This window comes from Oncorhynchus mykiss, chromosome 6 (genome assembly GCF_013265735.2).
Source record: "Oncorhynchus mykiss isolate Arlee chromosome 6, USDA_OmykA_1.1, whole genome shotgun sequence".
NCBI lineage: Eukaryota > Metazoa > Chordata > Actinopteri > Salmoniformes > Salmonidae > Oncorhynchus > Oncorhynchus mykiss.
The window spans coordinates 98,885,136-98,906,068 of NC_048570.1; the positions used below are offsets into that span (position 1 = coordinate 98,885,136).

Below are 20,933 nucleotides of genomic sequence, written 5' to 3' on the forward strand. Positions count from 1 at the left end.
CTAAACTACAGATTATGGCATGCAGCACAGCACTAAACTACAGATTATGGCACGCAGCACAGCACTAAACTACAGATTATGGCATGCAGCGCAGCACTAAACTACAGATTATGGCACGCAGCGCAGCACTAAACTACAGATTATGGCACGCAGCACTAAACTACAGATTATGGCAGCGCAGCACTAAACTACAGATTATGGCACGCAGCGCAGCACTAAACTACAGATTATGGCATGCAGCACAGCACTAAACAACAGATTATGGCACGCAGCGCAGCACTAAACTACAGATTATGGCACGCAGCACTAAACTACAGATTATGGCAGCGCAGCACTAAACTACAGATTATGGCACGCAGCGCAGCACTAAACTACAGATTATGGCATGCAGCACAGCACTAAACAACAGATTATGGCACGCAGCGCAGCACTAAACTACAGATTATGGCACGCAGCGCAGCACTAAACTACAGATTATGGCACGCAGCGCAGCACTAAACTACAGATTATGGCAGCGCAGCACTAAACAACAGATTATGGCACGCAGCACTAAACTACAGATTATGGCATGCAGCGCAGCACTAAACAACAGATTATGGCACGCAGCACTAAACTACAGATTATGGCACGCAGCACTAAACTACAGATTATGGCACGCAGCACTAAACTACAGATTATGGCACGCAGCACTAAACTACAGATTATGGCATGCAGCGCAGCACTAAACTACAGATTATGGCATGCAGCGCAGCACTAAACTACAGATTATGGCATGCAGCACTAAACTACAGATTATGGCACGCAGCGCAGCACTAAACTACAGATTATGGCACGCAGCGCAGCACTAAACTACAGATTATGGCACGCAGCGCAGCACTAAACTACAGATTATGGCACGCAGCGCAGCACTAAACTACAGATTATGGCACGCAGCGCAGCACTAAACTACAGATTATGGCACGCACCCTCTGTTTTGCAGCTTCATCACCCCCAGACACCACAGCACTGTTAACCACTACCTTACGCCCAGGGCCCTAGTTTAAGGACAGGGTTAGGGCCCTAGTTTAAGGACAGGGTTAGGGCCCTAGTTTAAGGACAGGGTTAGGGCCCTAGTTTAAGGACAGGGTTAGGGCCCTAGTTTAAGGACAGGGTTAGGGCCCTAGTTTAAGGACAGGGTTAGGGCCCTAGTTTAAGGACAGGGTTAGGGCCCTAGTTTAAGGACAGGATCTGGGTCCAGGCTAGACGGCACCAACAGATCTGGGTCCAGGCTAGACGGCACCAACAGATCTGGGTCCAGGCTAGACGGCACCAACAGATCTGGGTCCAGGCTAGACGGCGCCAACAGATCTGGGTCCAGGCTAGACGGCGCCAACAGATCTGGGTCCAGGCTAGACGGCACCAACAGATCTGGGTCCAGGCTAGACGGCACCAACAGATCTGGGTCCAGGCTAGCTCAACCCCCTCCAACTCCTCCTTGTGCGTTTTTAAGTCGATGGTTGTGGGGGCGAAACCATAAAAACGAAAAGCATTCCTAGTTGCCATGCAGATACCTAGTTGCCATGCAGATACCAACATGAAAGCAGCAGAGAGGAAGTGGTAATTCAGTCCGGTAGTATTTCAAGAGGTAGTCGGCGTTTCGGGTCCTAGCTTGACTGTTTTATGGCTGTGTTTTCATAGCTCTCATCTCTAAGAAATGCCCCATTTTACAACGCTGACAGGTTATAGTCTGACAAATGGTCCCTTCATTCAAACCAGGAAGTTGATCAGCATGATACAGCAGACCCCTCTCTTGATGTGTGATATATTTATATAGAGACAGAGTAGTTACTATAGCTTGATGTGTGATATATTTATATAGAGACAGAGTAGTTACTATAGCTTGATGTGTGATATATATATATATAGAGTAGAGACAGAGTAGTTACTATAGCTTGATGTGTGATATATTTATATAGAGAAGAGACAGAGTAGTTACTATAGCTTGATGTGTGATATATTTATATAGAGAAGAGACAGAGTAGTTACTATAGCTTGATGTGTGATATATTTATATAGAGTAGAGACAGAGTAGTTACTATAACTTGATGTGTGATATATTTATATAGAGACAGAGTAGTTACTATAGCGTGATGTGTGATTTGTTGGGATGTATGAAATCTTGACTAAACATATTTCTCTGGGGACATGCTGTGTGTAAAGAGCTATTGTTGATGACGCGGTCTGGTAAACCATTTGATTGGTCAGTTGAACCTGATGCTCCGGTCATGATGTTAATAGCCATGTCTCTTTCTATGTAATGGCTCTGGTAAACCATTTGATTGGTCAGTAGAACCTGATGCTCTTGTCTTGATGTTAATAGCCATGTCTCTTTCTATGTGATGGCTCTTGCTCCTGTTTCTAAATCTCGTCGGCACTTTGGACGTCTCTCTGAACGTTGTGGTTTGTCGTCGCACGGGGGGGGGGGGGGGGGGGGGGGGGGGGAGAAAAAGGAATGTTTTTTATGCACAACGTGACAACCGATCTCACTCCTCATTTCAAATGCTACGCAAATCTCACTCAACGGCCATTTTTCATAAAACCTCTTATAACGGCCTATATAACCTAAATCCTCCTGCTTCCTCCCATCCCTTGTTCCCTTCCCTCTGTCTTTGTGAATTCACTTCCAGTAAACGGGGTTTAAGGTACCTAAATCCTCCTGCTTCCTCCCATCCGTTGTTCCCTTCCCTCTGTCTTTGTGAATTCACTTCCACTAAACGGGGTTTAAGGTACCTAAATCCTCCTGCTTCCTCCCATCCCTTGTTCCCTTCCCTCTGTCTTTGTGAATTCACTTCCACTAAACGGGGTTTAAGGTACCTAAATCCTCCTGCTTCCTCCCATCCGTTGTTCCCTTCCCTCTGTCTTTGTGAATTCACTTCCACTAAACGGGGTTTAAGGTACCTAAATCCTCCTGCTTCCTCCCATCCGTTGTTCCCTTCCCTCTGTCTTTGTGAATTCACTTCCACTAAACGGGGTTTAAGGTACCTAAATCCTCCTGCTTCCTCCCATCCGTTGTTCCCTTCCCTCTGTCTTTGTGAATTCACTTCCACTAAACGTGGTTTAAGGTACCTAAATCCTCCTGCTTCCTCCCATCCGTTGTTCCCTTCCCTCTGTCTTTGTGAATTCACTTCCACTAAACGGGGTTTAAGGTACCTAAATCCTCCTGCTTCCTCACATCCGTTGTTCCCTTCCCTCTGTCTTTGTGAATTCACTTCCACTAAACGGGGTTTAAGGTACCTAAATCCTCCTGCTTCCTCCCATCCGTTGTTCCCTTCCCTCTGTCTTTGTGAATTCACTTCCACTAAACGGGGTTTAAGGTACCTAAATCCTCCTGCTTCCTCCCATCCGTTGTTCCCTTCCCTCTGTCTTCGTGAATTCACTTCCACTAAACGGGGTTTAAGGTACCTAAATCCTCCTGCTTCCTCCCATCCGTTGTTCCCTTCCCTCTGTCTTTGTGAATTCACTTTCACTAAACGGGGTTTAAGGTACCTAAATCCTCCTGCTTCCTCCCATCCGTTGTTCCCTTCCCTCTGTCTTTGTGAATTCACTTCCACTAAACGGGGTTTAAGGTACCTAAATCCTCCTGCTTCCTTCCATCCGTTGTTCCCTTCCCTCTGTCTTTGTGAATTCACTTCCACTAAACGGGGTTTAAGGTACCTAAATCCTCCTGCTTCCTCCCATCTGTTGTTCCCTTCCCTCTGTCTTTGTGAATTCACTTCCACTAAACGGGGTTTAAGGTACCTAAATCCTCCTGCTTCCTCCCATCCGTTGTTCCCTTCCCTCTGTCTTTGTGAATTCACTTCCACTAAACAGGGTTTAAGGTACCTAAATCCTCCTGCTTCCTCCCATCCGTTGTTCCCTTCCCTCTGTCTTTGTGAATTCACTTCCACTAAACGGGGTTTAAGGTACCTAAATCCTCCTGCTTCCTTCCATCCGTTGTTCCCTTCCCTCTGTCTTTGTGAATTCACTTCCACTAAACGGGGTTTAAGGTACCTAAATCCTCCTGCTTCCTCCCATCCGTTGTTCCCTTCCCTCTGTCTTTGTGAATTCACTTCCACTAAACGGGGTTTAAGGTACCTAAATCCTCCTGCTTCCTCCCATCCGTTGTTCCCTTCCCTCTGTCTTTGTGAATTCACTTCCACTAAACGGGGTTTAAGGTACCTAAATCCTCCTGCTTCCTCCCATCCGTTGTTCCCTTCCCTCTGTCTTTGTGAATTCACTTCCACTAAACAGGGTTTAAGGTACCTAAATCCTCCTGCTTCCTCCCATCCGTTGTTCCCTTCCCTCTGTCTTTGTGAATTCACTTCCAGGAAACGGGGTTTAAGGTTACACATTTGCATTACCTAGTTTCACATTTTGTTACGTATAACATATAACGTCCCCTGTCATTGTTCCCTTACCATGGCTGACCATTAGACCGCTATACAGAACCTCAGCGTGTCTGTCCTTCGCCCCCCCAGACTTACCATGGCTGACCATTAGACCACTATACAGAACCTCAGCGTGTCTGTCCGGCTGTGTTAGTGTCTTCATGGTCTCTGTCCTTCGCCCCCCCAGACTTACCATGGCTGACCATTAGACCACTATACAGAACCTCAGTGTGTCTGTCCTTCGCCCCCCCCCAGACTTACCATGGCTGACCATTAGACCACTATACAGAACCTCAGCGTGTCTGTCCTTCGCCCCCCCCCCCCCAGACTTACCATGGCTGACCATTAGACCACTATACAGAACCTCAGCTTGTCTGTCCTTCGCCCCCCCAGACTTACCATGGCTGACCATTAGATCACTATACAGAACCTCAGCGTGTCTGTCCTTCGCCCCCCCAGACTTACCATGGCTGACCATTAGATCACTATACAGAACCTCAGCGTGTCTGTCCTTCGCCCCCCCCCAGACTTACCATGGCTGACCATTAGATCACTATACAGAACCTCAGCGTGTCTGTCCTTCGCCCCCCCCCCAGACTTACCATGGCTGACCATTAGACCACTATACAGAACCTCAGCGTGTCTGTCCTTCGCCCCCCCAGACTTACCATGGCTGACCATTAGACCACTATACAGAACCTCAGCGTGTCTGTCCTTCGCCCCCCCCCAGACTTACCATGGCTGACCATTAGACCACTATACAGAACCTCAGCGTGTCTGTCCTTCGCCCCCCCCCCCCCCAGACTTACCATGGCTGACCATTAGACCACTATACAGAACCTCAGCGTGTCTGTCCTTCGCCCCCCCAGACTTACCATGGCTGACCATTAGACCACTATACAGAACCTCAGCGTGTCTGTCCTTCGCCCCCCCCCAGACTTACCATGGCTGACCATTAGACCACTATACAGAACCTCAGCGTGTCTGTCCTTCGCCCCCCCCCAGACTTACCATGGCTGACCATTAGATCACTATACAGAACCTCAGCGTGTCTGTCCTTCGCCCCCCCCCAGACTTACCATGGCTGACCATTAGATCACTATACAGAACCTCAGCGTGTCTGTCCTTCGCCCCCCCCCCAGACTTACCATGGCTGACCATTAGACCACTATACAGAACCTCAGCGTGTCTGTCCTTCGCCTCCCCCAGACTTACCATGGCTGACCATTAGATCACTATACAGAACCTCAGCGTGTCTGTCCTTCGCCCCCCCCCAGACTTACCATGGCTGACCATTAGACCACTATACAGAACCTCAGCGTGTCTGTCCTGCTGTGTTAGTGTCTTCATGGTCTCTGTCCTTCGCCCCCCCCCCAGACTTACCATGGCTGACCATTAGACCACTATACAGAACCTCAGTGTGTCTGTCCTGCTGTGTTAGTGTCTTCATGGTCTCTGTCCTTCGTCCCCCCAGACGTTTCTGGACAACTTCCAGATGGCCAAAGAGGCGGTGAGTGTGGCCACGGCCCAGGCAGCAGAGAAGGCGGCCTCCAGCGTCAGAGACTTTGCCCAGAAGAGCTTCCGTCTCTCCATGGACATCAAGCTGAAGGCCCCTCTCATCGTCATCCCTCAGTCCTCCACCTCACGCAATGCGTTTGTGGTGGACCTGGGGCTCATCACCGTGGGCAACAGTTTCAGTCTGATGTCGGCTGAAGGGTTCTCGCTCCCCGCTGTGTTGGACACCATGGACGTCAAACTCACTCAGCTCAAACTGTCCAGGTATTAGAGGAGACTGAAACGTTTGGCACTAAAATAGGACATGGTGTGTGTGTGTGTGTGTGTTAACGCTGTTGTCATTCATTCTTTCTTTCATGGTCCTTGGAGCCGGATTGTTAGCGTACTCATTTGAAGTGTGTGTGTGTGTGTGTGTGTGTGTCCGTCCTCTGATTGGGTAATCACACTTTATTCATCTCTCCATAGGACCACGCTGAAACAAGGCTCCCCACAGACAGACATTGAGATCCTTCAGCCAATCAATTTAGAGCTTCTGGTCAAACGGAACCTGGCCTCTTCCTGGTACAACAAGATCCCTGGAGTAGAGGTTCAGGGAATGCTCAAGTCTATGAATGTAGGTTTACTGACCCTGACCCTGACCCCCTAACCCTGACCCTAACACTGACCCTGACCCTGACCCCCTGACACTGACCCCAACACTGACCCTAACACTGACCCTAACACTGACCCTAACACTGACCCTAACACTGACCCTAACACTGACCCTGACCCCCTAACCCTGACCCTAACCCTGACCCTAACCCTGACCCTAACCCTAGAGTACCGGTCCAAGGAGAACTCAAGTCTATGAATGTAGGTTTACTGACCCTGACACTGACCCTGACCCTCTACCCCTGACCCTAACCCTGGCCCTAACACTGACCCTAACACTGACCCTAACCCTAGAGGACAAGTCCAAGGAGAACTCAAGTCTATGAATGTAGGTTTACTGACCCTGACCCTGACACTAACCCTACCACTGACCCTAACACTGACCCTAACACTAGAGGACAAGTCCAAGGAGAACTCAAGTCTATGAATGTAGGTTTACTGACCCTGACTCTGACACTGACCCTAACCCTAGAGGACAAGTCCAAGGAGAACTCAAGTCTATGAATGTAGGTTTACTGACCCTGACCCTAACACTGACCCTGACCCTAACCCTGACCCTAACCCTGACCCTAACCCTGACCCTAACCCTAGAGTACAGGTCCAAGGAGAACTCAAGTCTATGAATGTAGGAGCATCTTCCATTGTATTTATTTTCATAAAAATGTTTCCACTTCCACTGACAGCTGGTGGTTCTCTGGATACAGAAGTTGCCTTCTAGGAGGACAGATCTAGAAACACAGATGTTTGATCTCAATGGGATCTAGTTGTATATCGGCACCAAATCAAGATGTTTTCTGTCCTGTTTAATCTCCTCCCTCCAGATGGCTCTAGGTCAGGAGGACTTTGGTGTCCTGATGAAGACACTGAGGGAGAACATCGGAGAGGGCAGCAAAGAGCACGTCATAGATGTCAAGAAACAAGTAGCCCTGGGTAGATACTAGTGTCTTACACACCGAACACACTGTAACTAGGGCCTGGAGGTAGATCCTAGTGTCTTACACACTGAACACACTGTGACTAGGGCCTGGAGGTAGATCCTAGTGTCTTACACACCAAAAACACTGTAACTAGGGCCTGGAGGTAGATCCTAGTGTCTTACACACTGTAACTAGGGCCTGGAGGTAGATCCTAGTGTCTTACACACTGTAACTAGGGCCTGGAGGTAGATCCTAGTGTCTTACACACTGTAACTAGGGCCTGGAGGTAGATCCTAGTGTCTTACACACCGAACACACTGTGACTAGGGCCTGGAGGTAGATCCTAGTGTCTTACACACCAAAAACACTGTAACTAGGGCCTGGAGGTAGATCCTAGTGTCTTACACACTGTAACTAGGGCCTGGAGGTAGATCCTAGTGTCTTACACACTGTAACTAGGGCCTGGAGGTAGATCCTAGTGTCTTACACACTGTAACTAGGGCCTGGAGGTAGATCCTAGTGTCTTACACACCGAACACACTGTGACTAGGGCCTGGAGGTAGATCCTAGTGTCTTACACACCAAAAACACTGTAACTAGGGCCTGGAGGTAGATCCTAGTGTCTTACACACTGTAACTAGGGCCTGGAGGTAGATCCTAGTGTCTTACACACTGTAACTAGGGCCTGGAGGTAGATCCTAGTGTCTTACACACTGTAACTAGGGCCTGGAGGTAGATCCTAGTGTCTTACACACTGTAACTAGGGACTGGAGGTAGATCCTAGTGTCTTACACACCAAACACATTGTAACTAGGGCCTGGAGGTAGATCCTAGTGTCTTACACACTGTAACTAGGGCCTGGAGGTAGATCCTAGTGTCTTACACACTGTAACTAGGGTCTGGAGGTAGATCCTAGTGTCTTACACACTGTAACTAGGGCCTGTCGGTAGATCCTAGTGTCTTACACACCAAATACAGTGTAACTAGGGCCTGGAGGTAGATCCTAGTGTCTAGATCCTAGTAACCGAAAGGTCGCTAGATCGAATCCCCGAGCTGACGAGGTAAAAAAATATGTTGTTCTGCCCCCCGAACGAGGCAGTTAACCCACTGTTCCCCTAAACAAGGCAGTTTAACCCACTGTTCCCCTGAACAAGGTAGTTTAACCCACTGTTCCCCTGAACAAGGTAGTTTAACCCACTGTTCCCCTGAACAAGGCAGTTTAACCCACTGTTCCCCTGAACAAGGTAGTTTAACCCACTGTTCCCCTGAACAAGGCAGTTTAACCCACTGTTCCCCTGAACAAGGCAGTTAACCCACTGTTCCCCTGAACAAGGCAGTTAACCCACTGTTCCCCTGAACAAGGCAGTTAGCCCACTGTTCCCCTGAACAAGGCAGTTAACCCACTGTTCCCCTGAACAAGGCAGTTAACCCACTGTTCCCCTGAACAAGGCAGTTAACCCTCTGTTCCCCTGAACAAGGTAGTTTAACCCACTGTTCCCCTGAACAAGGCAGTTAACCCACTGTTCCCCTGAACAAGGCAGTTAACCCACTGTTCCCCTGAACAAGGCAGTTAACCCACTGTTCCCCTGAACAAGGCAGTTAACCCTCTGTTCCCCTGAACAAGGTAGTTTAACCCACTGTTCCCCTGAACAAGGCAGTTAACCCACTGTTCCCCTGAACAAGGCAGTTAACCCACTGTTCCCCTGAACAAGGCAGTTAACCCACTGTTCCCCTGAACAAGGTAGTTTAACCCACTGTTCCCCTGAACAAGGCAGTTAACCCACTGTTCCCCTGAACAAGGCAGTTAACCCACTGTTCCTCTGAACAAGGCAGTTTACCCACTGTTCCCCTGAACAAGGCAGTTAACCCACTGTTCCCCTGAACAAGGCAGTTAGCCCACTGTTCCCCTGAACAAGGCAGTTAACCCACTGTTCCTCTGAACAAGGCAGTTAACCCACTGTTCCCCTGAACAAGGCAGTTAACCCACTGTTCCCCTGAACAAGGCAGTTAACCCACTGTTCCCCTGAACAAGGCAGTTAGCCCACTGTTCCCCTGAACGAGGCAGTTAACCCACTGTTCCCCTGAACGAGGCAGTTAACCCACTGTTCCCCTGAACGAGGCAGTTAACCCACTGTTCCCCTGAACAAGGCAGTTAACCCACTGTTCCCCTGAACAAGGCAGTTATCCCACTGTTCCCCTGAACAAGGCAGTTAACCCACTGTTCCCCTGAACAAGGCAGTTAACCCACTGTTCCCCTGAACAAGGCAGTTAACCCACTCTTCCTCGGTAGGCCGTCATTGTAAATAAGAATTTATTCTTAACTGACTTGCCTACTTAAATCAAGGTTAAATAAAACAATTAAACTGATCTGGAACCAGGCTAATTGATGATGCATTGCATCCATGTACAGCCTCAATATGAATTTCCGTTCCACAAGATTGAACAATAAAGTTTTTTAAATCTGGAATCTTTGCTAGACACAGCAGAGATGTCAAAACAGATGAACGTGTATTTCTGGAGATAATGTCTATTGAACACATGATAATGTCTTTGCTGGTAATGTCTAGACAAGGCAGAGCAGCACCAGCTGGAGGGGAATGAGGTGGGGTGTCTACCTGTGGAGGCTGGAGGAGGAGGACAGCCTGCTGCTGTCACCAATGCAGGAGGACTGGGAGACAACATCGTCAATATGCTGCTCAACATGGAGATTAAGGAGGTAGCTATCTACCGACCTAAACACACAGTGGTCCGTTGTGATGTCATTAGCTATCTACCGACCTAAACACACAGTGGTCTGTTGTGATGTCATTAGCTATCTACCGACCTAAACACACAGTGGTCTGTTGTGATGTCATTAGCTGGCTACCGACCTAAACACACAGTGGTCTGTTGTGATGTCATTAGCTATCTACCGACCTAAACACACAGTGGTCTGTTGTGATGTCATTAGCTATCTACCGACCTAAACACACAGTGGTCTGTTGTGATGTCATTAGCTATCTACCGACCTAAACACACAGTGGTCTGTTGTGATTTCATTAGCTGGCTACCGACCTAAACACACAGTGGTCTGTTGTGATGTTATTAGCTATCTACCGACCTAAACACACAGTGGTCTGTTGTGATGTCATTAGCTATCTACCGACCTAAACACACAGTGGTCTGTTGTGATGTCATTAGCTGGCTACCGACCTAAACACACAGTGGTCTGTTGTGATGTCATTAGCTATCTACCGACCTAAACACACAGTGGTCTGTTGTGATGTCATTAGCTGGCTACCGACCTAAACACACAGTGGTCTGTTGTGATGTCATTAGCTATCTACCGACCTAAACACACAGTGGTCTGTTGTGATGTCATTCGCTATCTACCGACCTAAACACACAGTGGTCTGTTGTGATGTCATTAGCTATCTACCGACCTAAACACACAGTGGTCTGTTGTGATGTCATTAGCTAGCTAATATACACAGTGGTCTGTTGTGATGTCATTAGCTAGCTACCGACCTAAACACACAGTGGTCTGTTGTGATGTCATTAGCTATCTACCGACCTAAACACACAGTGGTCTGTTGTGATGTCATTAGCTGGCTACCGACCTAAACACACAGTGGTCTGTTGTGATGTCATTAGCTATCTACCGACCTAAACACACAGTGGTCTGTTGTGATGTCATTCGCTATCTACCGACCTAAACACACAGTGGTCTGTTGTGATGTCATTAGCTATCTACCGACCTAAACACACAGTGGTCTGTTGTGATGTCATTAGCTAGCTAATATACACAGTGGTCTGTTGTGATGTCATTAGCTAGCTACCGACCTAAACACACAGTGGTCTGTTGTGATGTCATTAGCTATCTACCGACCTAAACACACAGTGGTCTGTTGTGATGTCATTAGCTATCTACCGACCTAAACACACAGTGGTCTGTTGTGATGTCATTAGCTGGCTACCGACCTAAACACACAGTGGTCTGTTGTGATGTCATTAGCTATCTACCGACCTAAACACACAGTGGTCTGTTGTGATGTCATTAGCTATCTACCGACCTAAACACACAGTGGTCTGTTGTGATGTCATTAGCTATCTACCGACCTAAACACACAGTGGTCTGTTGTGATGTCATTAGCTATCTACCGACCTAAACACACAGTGGTCTGTTGTGATGTCATTAGCTGGCTACCGACCTAAACACACAGTGGTCTGTTGTGATGTCATTAGCTATCTACCGACCTAAACACACAGTGGTCTGTTGTGATGTCATTAGCTAGCTACCGACCTAAACACACAGTGGTCTGTTGTGATGTCATTAGCTATCTACCGACCTAAACACACAGTGGTCTGTTGTGATGTCATTAGCTATCTACCGACCTAAACACACAGTGGTCTGTTGTGATGTCATTAGCTGGCTAATATACACAGTGGTCTGTTGTGATGTCATTAGCTGGCTAATATACACAGTGGTCTGTTGTGATGTCATTAGCTGGCTAATATACACAGTGGTCTGTTGTGATGTCATTAGCTAGCTAATATACACAGTGGTCTGTTGTGATGTCATTAGCTGGCTAATATACACAGTGGTCTGTTGTGATGTTATTAGCTGGCTAATATACACAGTGGTCTGTTGTGATGTCATTAGCTGGCTAATATACACAGTGGTCCGTTGTGATGTCATTAGCTGGCTAATATACACAGTGGTGTGTTGTGATGTCATTAGCTGGCTAATATACACAGTGGTGTGTTGTGATGTCATTAGCTGGCTAATATACACAGTGGTCTGTTGTGATGTCATTAGCTGGCTAATATACACAGTGGTCTGTTGTGATGTCATTAGCTGGCTAATATACACAGTGGTCTGTTGTGATGTCATTAGCTGGCTAATATACACAGTGGTCTGTTGTGATGTCATTAGCTGGCTAATATACACAGTGGTCTGTTGTGATGTCATTAGCTGGCTAATATACACAGTGGTCTGTTGTGATGTCATTAGCTGGCTAATATACACAGTGGTCCGTTGTGATGTCATTAGCTGGCTAATATACACAGTGGTCTGTTGTGATGTCATTAGCTGGCTAATATACACAGTGGTCCGTTGTGATGTCATTAGCTGGCTAATATACACAGTGGTCCGTTGTGATGTCATTAGCTGGCTAATATACACAGTGGTCCGTTGTGATGTCATTAGCTGGCTAATATACACAGTGGTCTGTTGTGATGTCATTAGCTGGCTAATATACACAGTGGTCCGTTGTGATGTCATTAACTGGCTAATATACACAGTGGTCTGTCGTGATGTCCTTAGCTGGCTAATATACACAGTGGTCCGTTGTGATGTCATTAACTGGCTAATATACACAGTGGTCTGTCGTGATGTCCTTAGCTGGCTAATATACACAGTGGTCCGTTGTGATGTCATTAGCTGGCTAATATACACAGTGGTCTGTCGTGATGTCATTAACTGGCTAATATACACAGTGGTCTGTCGTGATGTCCTTAGCTGGCTAATATACACAGTGGTCCGTTGTGATGTCATTAACTGGCTAATATACACAGTGGTCTGTCGTGATGTCCTTAGCTGGCTAATATACACAGTGGTCCGTTGTGATGTCATTAGCTGGCTAATATACACCGTGGTCTGTATGCTGTGTCTTTAGTACCTTTACTGAAGCACCAAGGGAAATAAAATGTCTCTTGGTACAGTTGGACGTTGATGCAGTTTAAACACGTCACAGTGTCTATTTTCCGTCACTCGTTGAAAACTAGACACTCCCAAATCCATCCAGCTTTACCCCTGCTACGTCTCAAATCTCCTTCATTGTCTATCTACCGATATATGGTCAGGTCGTTATTGCAAAAGAGAACGTCTGGTAACCTGGTTAAGTAAAGGCGGACTTAAATGTGGTTGTATCTCTCCATCAGGTGGTTGTGAAGCTGAAGAAGTCTAGGTCAGATCAGAAGGAGAGTCCGTTCCTGGTTCTCCACGTAGCCCAGCTGGGCATCCACACCAATGTCAGGAAGTACGACATGGTGGCCACAACGTACATCAAGAAAATCTCTATGAAGTGCCTGGAGTTCTCAGGTCGGTGGCTTTAGCCTGTCGAGGTGTCATGTTGTATAGGCTAAACTTTTAACATGTTGAAAATGATCGTTCATATGACATGTTGGCCCACAACAAGAGGCCCACTATGATGTACCTGGGGTTCTCAGGTCGGTGGCTTTAACCTGTCGAGGTGTCATGTTGTATAGGCTAAAACCTCAAGGCCTGTTATGTTTAAATACTGAATACAGTAGTTACCATGACATTCTGGTTAGGAATACAGTAGTTACCATGATTTAAACTGGTCTGGTCATTCTGGTTAGGAATACAGTAGTTACCATGACATTCTGGTTAGGAATACAGTAGTTACCATGACATTCTGGTTAGGAATACAGTAGTTACCATGACATTCTGGTTAGGAATACAGTAGTTACCATGATTTAAACTGGTCTGGTCATTCTGGTTAGGAATACAGTAGTTACCATGATTTAAACTGGTCTGGACATTCTGGTTAGGAATACAGTAGTTACCATGACATTCTGGTTAGGAATACAGTAGTTACCATGATTTAAACTGGTCTGGTCATTCTGGTTAGGAATACAGTAGTTACCATGACATTCTGGTTAGGAATACAGTAGTTACCATGACATTCTGGTTAGGAATACAGTAGTTACCATGACATTCTGGTTAGGAATACAGTAGTTACCATGATTTAAACTGGTCTGACATTCTGGTTAGGAATACAGTAGTTACCATGACATTCTGGTTAGGAATACAGTAGTTACCATGATTTAAACTGGTCTGGTCATTCTGGTTAGGAATACAGTAGTTACCATGACATTCTGGTTAGGAATACAGTAGTTACCATGACATTCTGGTTAGGAATACAGTAGTTACCATGATTTAAACTGGTCTGACATTCTGGTTAGGAATACAGTAGTTACCATGACATTCTGGTTAGGAATACAGTAGTTACCATGACATTCTGGTTAGGAATACAGTAGTTACCATGATTTAAACTGGTCTGGTCATTCTGGTTAGGAATACAGTAGTTACCATGATTTAAACTGGTCTGGTCATTCTGGTTAGGAATACAGTAGTTACCATGACATTCTGGTTATGAATACAGTAGTTACCATGATTTAAACTGGTCTGGTCATTCTGGTTAGGAATACAGTAGTTACCATGATTTAAACTGGTCTGGTCATTCTGGTTAGGAATACAGTAGTTACCATGACATTCTGGTTAGGAATACAGTAGTTACCATGATTTAAACTGGTCTGGTCATTCTGGTTAGGAATACAGTAGTTACCATGATTTAAACTGGTCTGGTCATTCTGGTTAGGAATACAGTAGTTACCATGACATTCTGGTTAGGGATACAGTAGTTACCATGATTTAAACTGGTCTGACATTCTGGTTAGGAATACAGTAGTTACCATGACATTCTGGTTAGGAATACAGTAGTTACCATGATTTAAACTGGTCTGGACATTCTGGTTAGGAATACAGTAGTTACCATGACATTCTGGTTATGAATACAGTAGTTACCATGACATTCTGGTTAGGAATACAGTAGTTACCATGATTTACACTGGTCTGGTCATTCTGGTTAGGAATACAGTAGTTACCATGATTTAAACTGGTCTGGTCATTCTGGTTAGGAATACAGTAGTTACCATGACATTCTGGTTAGGAATACAGTAGTTACCATGATTTAAACTGGTCTGGTCATTCTGGTTAGGAATACAGTAGTTACCATGATTTAAACTGGTCTGGTCATTCTGGTTAGGAATACAGTAGTTACCATGACATTCTGGTTAGGAATACAGTAGTTACCATGATTTAAACTGGTCTGGTCATTCTGGTTAGGAATACAGTAGTTACCATGACATTCTGGTTATGAATACAGTAGTTACCATGACATTCTGGTTAGGAATACAATAGTTACCATGATTTAAACTGGTCTGGTCATTCTGGTTAGGAATACAGTAGTTACCATGACATTCTGGTTAGGAATACAGTAGTTACCATTACATTCTGGTTAGGAATACAGTAGTTACCATTACATTCTGGTTAGGAATACAGTAGTTACCATTACATTCTGGTTAGGAATACAGTAGTTACCATGATTTAAACTGGTCTGGTCATTCTGGTTAGGAATACAGTAGTTACCATGACATTCTGGTTAGGAATACAGTAGTTACCATTACATTCTGGTTAGGAATACAGTAGTTACCATTACATTCTGGTTAGGAATACAGTAGTTACCATGACATTCTGGTTAGGAATACAGTAGTTACCATGATTTAAACTGGTCTTGTCATTCTGGTTAGGAATACAGTAGTTACCATGACATTCTGGTTAGGAATACAGTAGTTACCATGACATTCTGGTTAGGAATACAGTAGTTACCATGACATTCTGGTTATGAATACAGTAGTTACCATGACATTCTGGTTAGGAATACAGTAGTTACCATGATTTAAACTGGTCTGGTCATTCTGGTTAGGAATACAGTAGTTACCATGACATTCTGGTTAGGAATACAGTAGTTTCCATGACATTCTTGTTAGGAATACAATAGTTACCATGATTTAAACTGGTCTGGTCATTCTGGTTAGGAATACAGTAGTTACCATGATTTAAACTGGTCTGGTCATTCTGGTTAGGAATACAGTAGTTTCCATGACATTCTGGTTAGGAATACAGTAGTTACCATGACATTCTGGTTAGGAATACAGTAGTTACCATGACATTCTGGTTAGGAATACAGTAGTTACCATGACATTCTGGTTATGAATACAGTAGTTACCATGACATTCTGGTTAGGAATACAGTAGTTACCATGATTTAAACTGGTCTGGTCATTCTGGTTAGGAATACAGTAGTTACCATGATTTAAACTGGTCTGGTCATTCTGGTTAGGAATACAGTAGTTACCATGACATTCTGGTTAGGAATACAGTAGTTACCATGATTTAAACTGGTCTGGTCATTCTGGTTAGGAATACAGTAGTTACCATGACATTCTGGTTAGGAATACAGTAGTTACCATGACATTCTGGTTAGGAATACAGTAGTTACCATGACATTCTGGTTAGGAATACAGTAGTTACCATGATTTAAACTGGTCTGGTCATTCTGGTTAGGAATACAGTAGTTACCATGACATTCTGGTTAGGAATACAGTAGTTACCATGATTTAAACTGGTCTGGTCATTCTGGTTAGGAATACAGTAGTTACCATGACATTCTGGTTAGGAATACAGTAGTTACCATGATTTAAACTGGTCTGGTCATTCTGGTTAGGAATACAGTAGTTACCATGACATCCTGGTTAGGAATACAGTAGTTACCATGATTTAAACTGGTCTGGTCATTCTGGTTAGGAATACAGTAGTTACCATGACATTCTGGTTAGGAATACAGTAGTTACCATGACATTCTGGTTAGGAATACAGTAGTTACCATGATTTAAACTGGTCTGGTCATTCTGGTTAGGAATACAGTAGTTACCATGACATTCTGGTTAGGAATACAGTAGTTACCATGACATTCTGGTTAGGAATACAGTAGTTACCATGACATTCTGGTTAGGAATACAGTAGTTACCATGATTTAAACTGGTCTGGTCATTCTGGTTAGGAATACAGTAGTTACCATGATTTAAACTGGTCTGACATTCTGGTTAGGAATACAGTAGTTACCATGACATTCTGGTTAGGAATACAGTAGTTACCATGATTTAAACTGGTCTGGTCATTCTGGTTAGGAATACAGTAGTTACCATGACATTCTGGTTAGGAATACAGTAGTTACCATGACATTCTGGTTAGGAATACAGTAGTTACCATGACATTCTGGTTAGGAATACAGTAGTTACCATGACAATCTGGTTAGGAATACAGTAGTTACCATGATTTAAACTGGTCTGGTCATTCTGGTTAGGAATACAGTAGTTACCATGACATTCTGGTTAGGAATACAGTAGTTACTATGACATTCTGGTTAGGAATACAGTAGTTACCATGATTTAAACTGGTCTGATCATTCTGGTTAGGAATACAGTAGTTACCATGACATTCTGGTTAGGAATACAGTAGTTACCATGACATTCTGGTTAGGAATACAGTAGTTACCATGACATTCTGGTTAGGAATACAGTAGTTACCATGACATTCTGGTTAGGAATACAGTAGTTACCATGATTTTAAACTGGTCTGGTCATTCTGGTTAGGAATGAAATACATCCCAGTGTTCTAGTTGGTAAATCAGAAAGCCATTGATTTTCATTTGACTGTTTTCTAGATTCCAACGGTGAACCACTGTGTCTGATCAGTTCCTCTGTGGAGTCAGGCGCTGACCTTCTCAAAGTGGAATACTTCAAGGTGGGACATGCCTATTGATTTTGTTATACACTGAGTGTACACCTTCCTAATATTGTCTTGTACTCCCTTTCTCCCTCAGAACAGCCTCATTTCATCGGGTCATGGACTCTACAAGGTGTCGAAAGCGTTCCACAGGGATGCTGGCCCACGTTGACTCCAATGCTTCCCACAGTTGTGTCAAGTTGGCTGGATGTCCTTTGGGTGGTGGAACATTCTTGATACACACGAGAAACTGTTCCGTGTGAAAAACCCAGCAGCATTGCAGTTCTTGACACAAACCGGTGCGCCTGGCACCTACTATCATACCCTGTTAAAAGACACGTAAATATGTTGTCTTTCCCGTTCACCCTCTGACTGGCACACATACACAATCCATGTCTCAAGGCTTAAAAGTCCTTCTTTAACCTGTCTCCTCCCCTTCATCTACACTGATTGAAGTGGATTTAACTAGTGACATCAATAAGGGATCATAGCTTTCACCTGGATTCACCTGGTCAGTCTGTCATGGAAAGAACAGTTTAGCCCAGTCTATACCTCGAGCCCAGTCTATACCTCTAGCCCAGTCTATACCTCTAGTACAGTCTATACCTCTAGCCCAGTCTATACCTCTAGCCCAGTCTATACCTCGAGCCCAGTCTATACCTCGAGCCCAGTCTATACCTCGAGCCCAGTCTATACCTCGAGCCCAGTCTATACCTCGAGCCCAGCCCTCTAGCCCAGGCTATACCTCTAGCCCAGCCCTCTAGCCCAGGCTATACCTCTAGCCCAGGCTATACCTCTAGCCCAGTCTATACCTCTAGTACAGCCCTCTAGCCCAGTCTATACCTCTACCCCAGTCTATACCTCTAGCCCAGTCTATACCTCTCGTACAGCCCTCTAGCCCAGTCTATACCTCTAGCCCAGTCTATACCTCTAGCCCAGTCTATACCTCTCGTACAGCCCTCTAGCCCAGTGTATACCTCTAGTACAGCCCTCTAGCCCAGTGTATACCTCTAGTACAGCCCTCTAGCCCAGTCTATACCTCTAGTACAGCTCTCTAGCCCAGTCTATACCTCTAGTACAGCCCTCTAGCCCAGTCTATACCTCTAGCCCAGTCTATACCTCTAGCCCAGTCTATACCTCTAGTACAGGCTATACCTCGAGCCCAGTCTATACCTCTAGTACAGCCCTCTAGCCCAGTCTATACCTCTAGCCCGGTCCTGACCTTTAGTACAGTCTATACCTCTAGTACAGTCTATACCTCTAGTACAGTCTATACCTCTAGCCCAGTCTATACCTCGAGCCCAGTCTATACCTCGAGCCCAGTCTATACCTCGAGCCCAGTCTATACCTCGAGCCCAGCCCTCTAGCCCAGGCTATACCTCTAACCCAGCCCTCTAGCCCAGGCTATACCTCTAGCCCAGGCTATACCTCTAGCCCAGGCTATACCTCTAGCCCAGGCTATACCTCGAGCCCAGTCTATACCTCTAGTACAGCCCTCTAGCCCGGTCTATACCTCTAGCCCAGTCTATACCTCTAGTACAGCCCTCTAGCCCAGTCTATACCTCTACCCCAGTCTATACCTCTAGCCCAGTCTATACCTCTCGTACAGCCCTCTAGCCCAGTCTATACCTCTAGCCCAGTCTATACCTCTCGTACAGCCCTCTAGCCCAGTGTATACCTCTAGTACAGCCCTCTAGCCCAGTCTATACCTCTAGTACAGCCCTCTAGCCCAGTCTATACCTCTAGTACAGCCCTCTAGCCCAGTCTATACCTCTAGCCCAGTCTATACCTCTAGCCCAGTCTATACTTCTAGTACAGGCTATACCTCGAGCCCAGTCTATACCTCTAGTACAGCCCTCTAGCCCAGTCTATACCTCTAGCCCGGTCCTGACCTTTAGTACAGTCTATACCTCTAGTACAGTCTATACCTCTAGTACAGTCTATACCTCTAGTATAGTCTATACCTCTAGTGCAGTCTATACCTCTAGTGCAGTCTATACCTCTAGTGCAGTCTATACCTCTAGTGCAGTCTATACCTCTAGTACAGGCTATACCTCGAGCCCAGTCTATACCTCTAGTACAGCCCTCTAGCCCAGTCTATACCTCTAGCCCAGTCCTGACCTCTAGTACAGTCTATACCTCTAGTACAGGCTATACCTCGAGCCCAGTCTATACCTCTAGTACAGCCCTCTAGTACAGGCTATACCTCTAGTACAGGCTATACCTCGAGCCCAGTCTATACCTCTAGTACAGCCCTCTAGCCCAGTCTATACCTCTAGCCCAGTCCTGACCTCTAGTACAGTCTATACCTCTAGCCCAGTCTATACCTCTAGTACAGCCCTCTAGCCCAGTCTATACCTCTAGCCCAGTCCTGACCTCTAGTACAGGCTATACCTCTAGCCCAGTCTATACCTCTAGCCCAGTCTATACCTCTAGTACAGTCTATACCTCTAGTATAGTCTATACCTCTAGTACAGTCTATACCTCTAGCCCAGTCTATACCTCTAGTACAGCCCTCTAGCCCAGTCTATACCTCTAGTACAGTTTATACCTCTAGTACTGTCTATACCTCTAGTATAGTCTATACCTCTAGTACTGTCTATACCTCTAGTACAGTCTATACCTCTAGTACAGTCTATACCTCTAGTACAGTCTATACCTCTAGCCCAGTCTATACCTCTAGTACAGTCTATACCTCTAGTACAGTCTATACCTCTAGCCCAGTCTATAGTACTTAGTGTTCTCGATTTGACATAGAGGTATAGACTGGGCTAGAGGGCTGTACTACCTTGTGTTCTGTGTGTTCATTGGCTAGAGGTTTAGACTGGGCTAGAGGGCTGTACTACCTTGTGTTCTGTGTGTTCATTGGCTGTATAAAGATTGAGAGTTCTTCCTAAAGTCCACACTAACTCAGAAGAATAATAAGCACTTTGCTTTTTTAATTTAATTTAATTGAACCTTTATTTAACCTTTTTATTTAACCTTTATTTAACCAGGCAAGTCAGTTAAGAACAAATCCTTATTTACAATG

The 20,933-nt window shown here is 45.4% G+C and overlaps 1 protein-coding gene across 2 annotated transcripts in view; it reads left to right on the plus strand.

Annotated features, from left to right (window-relative positions):
* LOC110526849 (vacuolar protein sorting-associated protein 13C) overlaps nucleotides 1-20,933 on the plus strand; it is a 219,427-nt gene that overhangs the window by 95,306 nt on the left and 103,188 nt on the right. For both annotated transcript variants that reach the window (XM_036981697.1, XM_036981698.1), the window contains 6 exons: nucleotides 5,881-6,185; nucleotides 6,387-6,534; nucleotides 7,394-7,502; nucleotides 10,057-10,205; nucleotides 13,412-13,571; nucleotides 17,841-17,920. In XM_036981697.1, the coding sequence (XP_036837592.1) occupies nucleotides 5,881-6,185; nucleotides 6,387-6,534; nucleotides 7,394-7,502; nucleotides 10,057-10,205; nucleotides 13,412-13,571; nucleotides 17,841-17,920 (951 nt within the window). The remainder of the gene's footprint in view (nucleotides 1-5,880; nucleotides 6,186-6,386; nucleotides 6,535-7,393; nucleotides 7,503-10,056; nucleotides 10,206-13,411; nucleotides 13,572-17,840; nucleotides 17,921-20,933) is intronic.